Source organism: Arachis ipaensis, chromosome B4, assembly GCF_059453495.1.
Source record: "Arachis ipaensis isolate K30076 ecotype BB chromosome B4, ASM5945349v1, whole genome shotgun sequence".
Taxonomy (NCBI): Eukaryota; Viridiplantae; Streptophyta; class Magnoliopsida; order Fabales; family Fabaceae; genus Arachis; species Arachis ipaensis.
The window spans coordinates 146,516,375-146,529,349 of record NC_142439.1 but is presented as its reverse complement, the minus strand read 5'-3'; the positions used below and the strand labels follow the sequence as shown (position 1 = coordinate 146,529,349).

The 12,975-nt window shown below is 33.9% G+C and overlaps 2 protein-coding genes across 2 annotated transcripts; one reads left to right on the top strand and one right to left on the bottom strand.

Annotated features, from left to right (window-relative positions):
• The first annotated feature begins 7,175 nt into the window (after positions 1–7,175).
• Positions 7,176–9,737, top strand: LOC148569569 (TMV resistance protein N-like). The gene is made up of 2 exons (XM_088483970.1): positions 7,176–7,864; positions 8,275–9,737. Exons 1-2 carry the CDS (start codon positions 7,404–7,406, stop codon positions 9,095–9,097), a joined length of 1,284 nt encoding a protein of 427 aa, XP_088340096.1. The 5' UTR covers positions 7,176–7,403; the 3' UTR covers positions 9,098–9,737.
• Positions 9,738–11,781: 2,044 nt separating this feature from the next.
• LOC107638187 (uncharacterized) lies at positions 11,782–12,608 on the bottom strand. The gene has a single exon (XM_016341355.3). It carries the CDS (start codon positions 12,606–12,608, stop codon positions 11,835–11,837), a length of 774 nt encoding a protein of 257 aa, XP_016196841.2. The 3' UTR covers positions 11,782–11,834.
• Positions 12,609–12,975: the final 367 nt, after the last annotated feature.

Here is a 12,975-nt window from a genome sequence, read left to right as displayed (position 1 = left end):
CATATTCTGAAGATATTTGCCTTGTAGATAGTACAAGTTCGCATACTATTCTTAAAAGTGATATATATTTTACCCATCTTGTGCCAAAAGAAGAGTATGTTAATACTATTATTGGCTCGGGTAATGTGATAGAAGGCTCCGAAAGAGCTATAATTTTGTTTCCTGGAGGAACAAAATTTGTAATAAATAATGCACTATTATCTACCAAGTCTCTGAGAAACTTGTTGAGTTTCAAAGATATTCGCCGAAATGGATATCATATTGAAACTATGAATGAGAGAAATCATGAGTATTTATGTATCACAACTCATGATTCAAATAAAAAGGTTATATTAGAAAAGTTGCCCTCACTTTTATCTGGGTTATATTATACCAAGATTAGTGCAATTGAATCACATGCCATTATAAACCAGAAGTTTACTAACCCAAATGAATTCATAACTTGGCACGACCGATTGGGTCATCCAGGAACAACCATGATGTAGAGAATTATTGAAAACTCCCATAGACATTCACTAAAGAACCAGAAGATTCTTAAAACTAGTGAATTTTGTTGTGCTGCATATTTTCAAGAGAAGTTAATTTTAAGGCCATCACCAGTAAAGATTGGATTTGAGCCCCTGAATTCCTAGAAAGGATTCAAGGTGATATATGTGGACCTATTCATCCACCATGTAGATCTTTTAGATATTTTATGGTCCTAATAGACGCATCTTCAAGATGGTCACATGTGTGCTTATTATCTTCTCGCAACCTGGCATTTGCAAGATTACTGGCTCAAATTATTCAATTAAAAATACAATTTCCAGAAAATCCAATCAAAGTAATTTGTCTTGATAATGCTGGTGAATTTACTTCCCAAGCCTTTGATGCTTATTGTATGGCTAATGGAATAAGTGTTGAACATCTAGTAGCTTATGTTCACACACAAAATGGGTTAGCAGAATCACTTATTAAACGCTTCCAATTGATTGCTAGACCCTTAGTTATGAGAACAAATCTCCCAACTTCGGTTTGGGGGCATGCTATTTTACATACCGCAGTACTTATTCGCTTGAGGCCAACGAGTTACCATCAGTTCTCTCCTATGCAATTAGCTTTTGGCCAGCAGTCAAATGTTTTTTATTTAAGAATATTTGGGTGTGCGATATATGTTCCTATTGCACCACCTAATCGCACCAAAATGGGACCTCAAAGAAAATTAGGGATATATGTTGGATATGATTCTCCCTCTATAGTGAGGTATCTTGAGATACAAACTGGAGATGTATTTAAAGCTTGGCTTGCAGATTGTCATTTTGATGAATCAAAATTTTCAACATTAAGGGGAGAGAATAAGCTTCCTGAAAAGGAACTTAATTGGAATGCATCATCCTTGATTCATTTAGCTCCTCGATCAGGGCAATGTGAACTAGAAGTTCAAAAGATTATACATTTGCAAAGAATAGAAAATGATTTGCATGATGCATTTTCCGATACAAAGAGGATAACCAAGTCTTATATACCAACAGAAAATGCCCCAATTCAAATTGATGTCCCAATTGGACAAATTGCCACCGAAGCAAATACACGCTAGAAGCGTGGCAGGCCTGTCGGTTCCAAAGACAAAAATCCTCGAAAGCAAAAAGAGGTAAATACTATTCTTGTTGAAAAAGACATAGTAGAGACACCTGCAGTTGTCCAAAATTCTGATATAGTGTTAACGCCAGAAGACGTTTAGGTACCTGAAAATTGTGAAAATGACGAGATCTCGATAAATTATGTCTTTACAGGAGAGAAATAGGACCGAAATAAGACAATTGTCAATGAAATATTTGCATATAATGTGGCATTAAATATCATGCATGAAAGTAATAAAGATCTTGAGCCAAGGTCAGTCGAAGAATGTCGACAAAGGAATGATTGGCCAAAATGGAAAGAAGCCATGAAGGCTGAATTAGACTCACTTGCAAAACGTGAAGTTTTCGGACCTGTAGTCCGTACACCAGAAGATGTAAAACCTGTTGGATACAGATGAGTATTTTTGAGAAAACAAAATGAGAAAAATGAAGTTGTGCGCTACAAAGCCCGACTTGTGGCACAAGGTTTTTCACAAAGACCCGGTATAGATTATGAAGAAACGTATTCCCCTGTAGTGGATACGATAACATTGCGTTATTTGGTCAGTTTATCTGCATATCATAAACTACATATGCATTTAATGGATGTGGTAACAGCCTACTTATACGGCTCATTAGATCGGGATATCTATATGAAAGTCCCCGAAAGACTAAAGATATCTAAACCATCCAATGAATATTCGCAGGGGTTATACATACTCAGTTAAATTGCAAAGATCTTTATATGGTCTAAAGCAATCTGGACGAATGCGGTATAATCGTCTTACTGAGTATCTGGCCAAAAACGGATTCAAAAATGATGATATCAGCCCGTGTGTTTTAATAAAGAAATCTGCATCTGGATTTATTATAATTGCTGTGTATGTTGATGATTTAAATATCATTGGAACTCCTGAAGAGATTCCAACAACTATAAAAGCTCTAAAAGAAGAGTTTGAGATGAAAGATCTTGAAAAAACTAAATTTTGTCTCGGACTGCAGATCAAGCATACAAAAAATAGGATCTTTATTCATCAAACAACATACACAGAAAAGATCTTGAAGAGATTTTATATGGATAAGTCACATCCATTAAGTACCCCAATTATCGTAAGATCTTTGAATGTGAATAAAGATCAATTCCATCCTAAGGAAGAAAATGAAGATATCCTTGGTCCTGAAGTACCATATCTTATTACCATTAGAGCGCTAATGTATCTTGCTAATAATACACGACCCGATATATCATTTGCTGTGAATTTATTAGCAAGGTATAGTTCCTCTCCAACCAGAAGACATTAGAACGGAATCAAACAAATCTTTCGATATCTTCATGGGACGGTTGATATGGGATTGTTTTATCCCTATGGATCCAAGTCACAATTAGTTGACTATACAGATGCTGGATACTTGTCTGATCCACATAAAGGGAGATCTCAAACAGGATATCTGTTTACATATGGAGGTACAGCTATATCATGGAGGTCCACGAAACAGACGATTGCTGCAACATCCTCTAATCATGCCGAAATACTAGCGATTCATGAAGCTAGTCGCGAGTATTTTTGGCTCAGAAGTCTGATCTAATATATTCTGTCATCATGTGGACTGATTGATCATAAGATAGCTCCAACTATCTTGTTTGAAGATAATACAACATGCATTGCTCAACTTAAAGGCGGATACATCAAAGGCGATAGAACAAAGCATATTTCTCCCAAATTCTTCTTCACTCATGATCTTCAAAATCAAGGGACAATTGATGTCCAAAAAATCCGCTCAAGTGACAATCTGGCAGATTTATTCACAGTCACTCCCAAAATCCTCCTTTGAAAGATTGGTACATGAAATTGGGATGCGCCGATTTCGAGACATTAAATGATGTCGACAACAGGGAGAGACTGTACTCTTTTTTCCTTGGTCAGGTTTTTTCTCATTGAATTTTTCTTGACAAGATTTTTAATGAGGCAGTCCCCATCACAAAGGATATTGTACTCTTTTTCCTTCACTAAGATTTTTTCCCACAGGGTTTTTCTTTAGTATGGTTTTAACGAGACATTATCCTAAATGGTCATACAATGGGGAGTGTTATGATAAGATCAAATGAAGTGAATGACCATCATTTAGTAATAGGCACATTTTCAAGAGAGATGAATTTAATAAAAGTTAAAAATGTTACCTTTTGTGTGCATATAAATAGGAGTGTAATATGAAACAAATGTAATACAACATCAATAACAATTCTCTCTCTCGTTATATTTCTTTATTTGTTACCTCTTATTTATTTATTTATTTATTTAGTTATTTTATAAGATTATTTATATTTTATAATCTAATAACTCCTGTATATTTAATACACAGTAGTTTTATGGTATGTTACTTTTGAATTATTAAAATTATGCAAGTAATTTTATATTGATATTAAATTTACTGGTATGATTTATAATTGATGAGTTTGGAAAACTCTAAATTAATATTTATGATGATTAAACATTATTAAAAATAATTAATTACAAAATTATTAATCTGATTTTCATTTAACATATATTGATTAAATAATTTTGTTGTAAGTTTTAATATTGGGCCAAAATTCTGGTGCAAGCCCAATTACATTCAGCCTTTGGTTTTGATAATATATATATGATGAACATGGCTGAATTGATTCTTTATTTTACTTGGGCCAATTTAATCTATTATGGTTACAAGTCCAAGTTGAAAATGCTTTCCTATGTTCCAAAAATTCATCAGGAAAGTAAATGTTACTATTGGGCCAGAATTAAATGATTGAAACAACTAGCCCAATTTTAATTCCTCATGCATGATCCGAAACAAGTGGAAGAAGGAAAGCAAAATTGCTTCCAACGGATCCAAGCATTTCACCATGTGATGGATTCCAAATTCATTACATTGTCATTTATTGCATGGGAACTATGAGAGAGAAAGCAAGACAATTGATTTGATAGTAGCACTTATGACTACACGCTACTCAGCAAGGAAAGAATCATTTCATTTTATCTCTTTCTCTTTCCTAAATCAATGCTCTTCAAATTTCTCTCTTTTCTCTCTATTTGCTTCTCTTCTTCGGTTATTACACAGGAAATAATGGTAGCCATGGAAGCAAAAATGAGCTATCGAAAGGAAGAGAAAGCAAGTCTAAAGACCATCACAATGATGGCAAGAAAACATACTAAAATAAAAATGAGTTGTGGCTGAGATTTTCACCAAATGTGGTTAGATTTGGTGAGGTAATCTTGAGCTCTTCATGCTCAAAAAGGAAGAAGAAGATTCGACCAGCAAGGTGAGATTCTTGGAGGCATGGCTTGTCTTTGATTCTGCTCAACCACCACAAGAAGTAGCTAGAGTGACGAAGTGATGGAAGAGGCAGAGATTGAAGCAGATGAAGTCATCATCATCATGAAGCATCAAGGGCCAGAAATCCATCTTGGAGAGGAAGCCAAGGATGGAGAGCTCGGATTGATGAAGAGTGATGACCAAGGAAGGACTAGAGGTAATTGCATGTTGGGTTTTGCATGGTTATCTCTTCTCTCTCTGTGTGGCCGAACCGGTTATGTGTGAAGGAAAAGAAGTTAAGCTTGGGTTTTGGCTTCAAGTGTGGAGGCTTCCCTCTTCTATAAAAAGAGTGAACAACCACGCTTTGAAGCAAGGAGTTAGAAGTAAGCAGTGAGAGTGCAAGGCACATGATTCTCAGAGCTACCTAAGCTTACAGATTTTTTTCTCCTTCAATGTATTCTGTTTAGTATTTTTCTGTTTAATTTTGTCATGTCTTGAGTCTCATGGAGAAAAGGCAAACAGTGAGGTTTGTAATGAAAAAGTCATAGAGCGGAAAAAGGCAGAGAGTACAAAATTAAAAGAAAAAGCCATAGATGTCTTAGAGTTCCTTTGTTCATCTATGTTGTGTTTTATGATTCTGTGGGAATCTCCTTGTAAGTTGGGTTAGCACTTTACAGTTTGTAATCAGGTTGATTATAGTGAAATTCCATCATTGTTGTGATGGAGACTGGATGTAGGTTGCATTGCACTTAGCAGCCGAACCAGGATATATCTGGGTGTAATCTTTCTTCTCTCCTACTCCATTTCTGTTTTCTACTGCACAGGAGCAAAAACCAAAAATGTCTCGTGCCAAGTGACGAGACAAAATGAAAAAGTCTCGTGGCTAGGGACGAGCTAAAAACAGAAAAGTCTCCTCTGAGTTCAGCAAGTGTTAGTAAGCAAAAAGGGGGCTAAGATTCAACCCCCTTCTCTTAGCCACTGAAACCATCAATAATATATAATAAACTTTTAATGTAACAGAAGCTTTTAAATGTGATTTTTAGATTTTAAATAAAAAAAGATTGAGAACAAAATTTTTTTCAACCAATAATAATTAGACAATATTTCTCTTTTCTTTTAAATTTCTCTTTCTATTCCTTAATCTTTGCTTTTCACTATTTTATTAGTTAATTCTTGGATCGAAAAAAAAAGTTTGGTTATCTTCCAAATAAATTTTAAATATATATTTTTAATTTTTAGATGTGTGTAATTTTTGTTAACTAATTTTTATTATTTTTCTAACAATACTTTAAAAAAATGAAGCAATACTGTGAAATTTTAAAAATTACAACTAATAAAAGCATAGCGACTACTATCAAGATCTTTAAAATCAAATGGACTGCTAATGATATTTGAAGGATGTTAAAACTTTAGTCAAATAAACATAATTTCTCCTTCTTAGTCAAGAGGAACATAAAAAGTATCACTAGGTATATATGTCTTTGTCTTAGGACTAGAATTAGAGAAACTAAGGATTAGAGAAGTAGAAAAAAAATGGGATATATGATTGAGATTGTATTGAAGTTGAGAAGAATATTATATATATTTGAGGATGAGGAAAAAGATAAATTATGACTTAAAATGAACTAAGAACACAATTCCATTTACTTGAATTGAAAGAGAAAAATTACAAAATTGGAGGGGACCATGGCCATAGCTGATAGCTTCACCTTGATTACACCTCTCTATTCTTTAATCATAAGAATAATTGTCTATAAATGAGTGAGCATCATGCTGGACATACATATGACTTGGGATGCTAAAGGACAAGTTAAGATTGGTTAAGTCTAATATCAAGAGTTTAATAATATAGTAGTTAGTATAATATAATAAGAAAAAGTCTAGGCAGCAACTTTATGAAATTTTGGCCAGCATGTAACCAGCAGAGAAAGATGAACCATTGGATGAAATCTCACATCAATCTCACACCATTAACTCATTATTGATGACTATTTGATGGCTACTAATCACAAAAGTTGTTGGCCCCCTAGCATTGCTCATATAATAAAATGAAAAAATCTAGAGCCAGCAATTTTTTAAAAAGTTGGCCATCATTTAACCATTAAAAAAAAATTAAATGATCCCACACTATTAGATTTAATCTTACACCATTAAAAATATTATTAATGGTCAATTGATGATTACAAAATATAAAAATTGCTGCCCTAACACTCCTCTAATAAAATTGCTGGTGAAAGCAATTGTCATGACCAAGGTCTTTTTATAACAAATATATGTATCAATCATTCATCAAAGTATTGCAAGTAGCGAATAATATATTCCAAAGTCACCAAGCAAGTTCATGAATCAATCCACCAACTATTTCATCATTGATATCCACACTGCTTCACTGCTTCTTTGATTTCAATTGTTGTATACCACGTCACGGCCGATGATGGAGCGGCCGGGGTGGCGTCTTCCTCGTCGCCGGCCCCGTGGTTGTGGGCGACGTCATCCTTATCATCAGAAGGAGGCATGTATGATGTTTTTCTGAACTTTAGAGGCGAGGACACAAGGTTCTTATTCACAGATTATCTCTATCATGGTCTGGCCGATGTAAAAAAACTCCAAGTATTCAGGGATGATCCGGCTCTGGAACTAGGTGACGCAATTAAACCTACTCTGATGGAAGCCATTAAAAGATCTAGGATTCATATTGTTGTGATGAGTGAAAACTATGTATCTTCCTCATGGTGCCTCCTGGAACTAGAGCAGATGCTCAAGTACTCCAAAAACAATGGAAACGAACGATCCATGGTCCCAGTTTTTTATCACGTAAAGCCCGCAGAAGTGAGATATCAGATTAGCGCCAAATATAAGGAAGCCATGGAGAAACATGAAAAGAGAGAAGGCAAAGACAAGGGGGAAGCGTGGAAGTCTGCTCTATTTACAGTTTGCGACCTAAGTGGACAACACATTGTTGAGGAGCGAGATCAGTGAGTTCTTTTTAATTAATTACCAAATTAATTGAACTCATAATTTTTTATCATCTTAATGATTAATAAAAATTGAGACAACAAGTTTTATTATGTGTTTAATTTCTTTATATTAGGTCACTCTAAAATTTACAATGAATCCTGATAAAGTTTTTATTTTTATTAATTATTTGGTAGACATAATTTTTTCTAAAATAATAATTACATACAAAGATATTAATAGAGGAGTGCTAGGGGCCATTAATTTTTGTGATTTATAGTTATCAATAATGTTTTTAATTGTGTGAGATTTCATCCAATGGTGTGGAATTACTCATTTTTCTTTTACTAGTTACATACTGACCAAAATTTAATAAAGTTGCCGGCTCTAAACTTTTCTGATATTTAATATTGTGTGTTGTGATGTATAGTTATGAAACAGGGGTCATAGGCAAGATTGTTGAACAAGTGTCTGCAAAACTTCTAGAGATCAGGCAACAATTAAATAGATTTGATTCTCAATTTGGAGTGGTTGAATCACTTTTGAACCTTGAATCTTGTGATACTGTTGGTGTGGTGGGAATTTATGAAGATCCTAAAATAGGCAAAAGTTACATAAGAGTATTTGCTTTTGAGCTGTACTATAAGATCAAATATAAGTTCCAAGCAGCAGGTTTTCTTGTTGATGTTAGTGAACTTCTAAGGAAAACCACCGATGACGATCGCTTGGAAATTTTCCAAAAGGAGCTTCTTTCTGATATGGATGTGAAGACCATGCATGAGTTGAAGCATAAAAAGATGCTTCTGGTTCTGGAAGGGGTTGATAGTGAAGAGCATTTGGAGTTGCTAGTGGGAATGGGAATAAGTGATTGGTTTGGTGGTGGTAGTAGGATCCTCATAGCAACAGAAAACAGAAATCTCTTTCAGGATTGTCCTGCTGTGATGAATGGTGTTAAGCTTGAGAAACATTGCATACGTGAAGGTGAATTCGGGAAGGAAAAGATTGTGAAGGAGAAGAAGGTAGTGGGATTTGTGAAAGAATTCATCGGTGTAATTAATCAACTGAAGGAAGAAGATTCAAATAGGAGGAATGTTGTTTCAATTAGCGGCATGGGCGGGTCGGGCAAGACTACTCTTGCCCGAATGATCTATGACAGCAATGAGGTGAGGGAGGTATTCCCTTGTCGTGAATGGGTAACTGTTTCCAAACAGTGCATTGAAAAGGAAGTTTACAGAAACTGTGCATATCACTGAGTAACAAACCAGATAACAACAACAATGATCGCAGATTATTGTCCTTTCCCAGAAACGTAGGATCCTATGCCTGTTCAGTAGAGACATGTACGGAATCACCAACTCGATCACTATTCTTTTATGGAGATGCAAAGGGGTGGGCCCAACATATTTCAGAAAACCGCCGTGTTAAGGTGCTGTATTTTTCTCAACGAGTAAGTAATAGATCAAGAAGTGTCAAGTGTTTGGAAAGTTTGAGTTTGAGTTTGACACCCGACCTCATCAAGTACTTGAGAATGGACTTTGGTGACTCAGATGGGTTGCATAACTTTCCAAGTTTAGAAACATTACATATACTGCAGGACGCTTGGCCGTTAATTCCTTTTCATAGGATATCAATGTCACTGATTCATAGGCACATGCATAAGGTTTATGCTAATTAATTTCCTTTTCATGCAAGTTAATTCCTTTCTATGCTTTTGCTAAGATGAATCATTCTAGCATGTATGTATGTATTATCAATTCGTGCAGAACTCTCCTCCATAATTCATATCATTACAGGTGGTCCTGCAGTCTCACTGTATTGTAATGGAGTGTGATTCTCTTATATTGCATTGTTTTCCTTGAGCACATTTATATTATGATTCTCTATTACACTGAACATGACATATTTTCTTTCATGTTATAAATAAATATGATATGAGTTCAATTATTAGTGTATATCATTAAATATTCTCGATCATGTCTAACATTCAGAATCACTCCATCATATGTCTACTTTGATATATATCAGTTTTTCTTGATCCAATAAAACATATTGCTTTGTATTAGAATAATGACATAGCAAGATCCTCAGAATATCATTATTGAATGTAAGCCATCACACTAATCTATGACAGCAGTTTCTGATATAGCTAGCAAAGATCAGATATGAATATAGCCAAAAAGTTCATCCATTGCGAGTTAGCTCACCAAAATCCGATAAAGAACATGATGCTTGACTTCTTAGATGAACTATGACTAATGAGTATGATTGCATATAGAGTTGGTAGGTTCTCTAGATTTTCTCTATCACTAAATATGAGATGAGTATTTTATACTTTTAGTGTAGCGTTAAACACTAAACCCCTTCTATAATGGCTTAAGATTTAAAATCACTCATCATATGTCTATTTTGATATATATCAGTTCTTTTTTTTCACCCAAATAACCATATCACTCTATTAGGACAATGACATAGCAAGCATGTCAGAATATCATTATTGAAAATAAGCCATCACAATAATCTATTATAGTAGAATTTTTTTTTTTTTGTGACTTAAAAGAAAAATAAACAAAAACTAAGAAAGAAAAAAAAACAAGAAACTGCTTAAGAAAGGCAGTCCCGCTGAATACTATTCTCAAACTCCTTCCAAGGCAATGGAAGCTCCATTTGGGGAGAAATAGTCCTCATTGCAGTCTTTGCCATGATGTCTGCTACTGTATTTGTCAAGATCAACCGAAGATCAGCATGCCATTTCCAAGACATGATATCTCGAATTTTTTTTTGGTGACTTAAAAGAAAAATTATAGCAGAATTTGGTATGCCTAACAAAGACATATATAAATATAAATTAAAAAAATTCATATTTTGTGTGACTGAACTCTCACCAAAATCTGAGAAAGACAGAGAAAGCCATGATCGATTTTTTTGATAAACTATGACTATGCACTATACAAAAAATATTTGTTGATCAGAAACATTTTATGATACTATGTGGCTCTCAATTAATTAAGCAATCTAAGAAAAATATGAGAAAGTCTCCAGAGTTAACAAATTCTAACAAATTTAGTCCGTATTTGGCCAATATTTAACTTTTAACATTATATTACTTTTGGATTTTATTTAGATTTATATATAAAAATATTAATACTCACTAATTAATAGTTCAAACTTCAAAGTCATTACAAATAAACAAACAAATCAATGAGTTATAACTCAAATTACACGGTCTTCTCATACTTATTTAAGAAGTCACGGAAAATTCAGGTCTCTCTATCTTCAATAAAAAAAGTCATTACAAACAAGCGTCTCATCGGTAATTGCTATCCCATATATTTATAATTTAAATCATGGATCATGGCTAACAGTCAGAAGCACTCCTTCATATCCCTATTCATTTTCAATATACGTTGATCTTATGGCAAATGCGTGATTAAAATAAATAAATAAGCAAACCCCACGATATTGCTCCTGATTAATGACAATGAGTCAATGACATAACAAGCAGTTAAGAATATCATAGCATTATAGCAATGAGGTCACTGTGTCTCTCTTAATTTATGTCTCACGTGCCAAACAAAGAACACGTCCCACTGTGTCTCTGTCTTTGACATACACAAACATCAACCAAACGGTGCCTTATGTATTGTCTTAAACCATCAAATTTATATTTTTAATTTATCATCTACTTAAAAAGTATTAAGAACTAATTATTGTAAATATCATGTAAACCAAACTTAATATAGACAAGTTATCAGAAATTGCACTAGCTTTCTCTTTTATAACTAATGCATCTTTTTCGGTTTCAATTATAACAAAGATTTTTTTTGGGATTTCTTTATTTTTAGATAAGATGTAAAGCTCATCCCATATACATTTCATACTCTATTTGATAATAGAAAATTGTATATTAATTTAGCCTACAAATAAATAGAAGGCCACAATGTGAATATCAAAATTTCTTGAATTCATGATGATGGGGGTGGAGCTTCAAATTCAATGCCTACATTTATCCAAATCCTCCTTGAGCTTTTCAATGGCCTTGCTCTTTCCTTGGATTGTTTCTAAGAGCCTCATGTTCTCTTCTTTGAGTGCCTCAAATTGACAAACTATACCTTCAATTTGAGCTTCAATTGTTTCATCACTTAACTCATACACACTCTCCACCACTCTAATCACACGCCACAAACTCACAACAATCAATAAACTACCTCCTTTTCTCTCAAGAAACACTTCCAAAAACAGAGCCACAATGGTCACAACTCCATCCATAACATACCCAAAATGCTTAAAGAATGAAGAGCCTAACCCCACTAACAAAGCCATAGACTTTATTGAAAGTAAACTAAGGATACTAATTCCAATCCAATGTAGACTAAGTTTTTCTACCTTGTTCACCCTTTGTTGATGACATGGTGAAACCAAAGATGAAGATAGCTCAAGAATTGTGATGATGAGGTCCACAATGAGCAATGAGATTGAAAACAAATGAACCCAATTTGATTGTAGGAAATTGGCCAAATGGTTCCTCCATGGTGCATTATTATTCATAACTTGTTGGTGTTGGGTTGATGATGATGATGTGGCGAAAACATGTAGCCACCTTTGCCTTCTTTGCCATGATCTTATTAGACTTTGGATTGATGAATCTAGGATTTGTATAGAAGATCCACTAGGAGGTTGTGTTTGATGGGTTTCAAATGAAACATTGATAGATTTCAAGTTATTCATTGGTGGATGGATATAAGAATTTAGGATTTGATGTAGCATGTAGCAAAATTTTAATATAGGAGTATATGTTAGTTAACTGTTACGTATTTCATAATGTTGTGTTCTTGAAGTGTAAGTTTGGTTTTTGAGGTTTATTTTGCATGCTTTAGCTTCAGGGTAACGTTGTACGGCTACATTTAATTGTTGTTACGATTTTTCTCAATGAGAAAGTTTATTAAATTTTTAGATATTATAATTTTAAAAGCTTAATCGACTTTATAAATTTTTTACTAGTTGGAACAATTTTACTATTTGTTCTGATTTTGAATTTTACATATTTAATTTATTCTTCAGATTTATGTAAAATCCAATTTTTTTTTCTAACTTGGATATCTTTTACTTAAGTTGGTGTGGTTTTACTTAAACA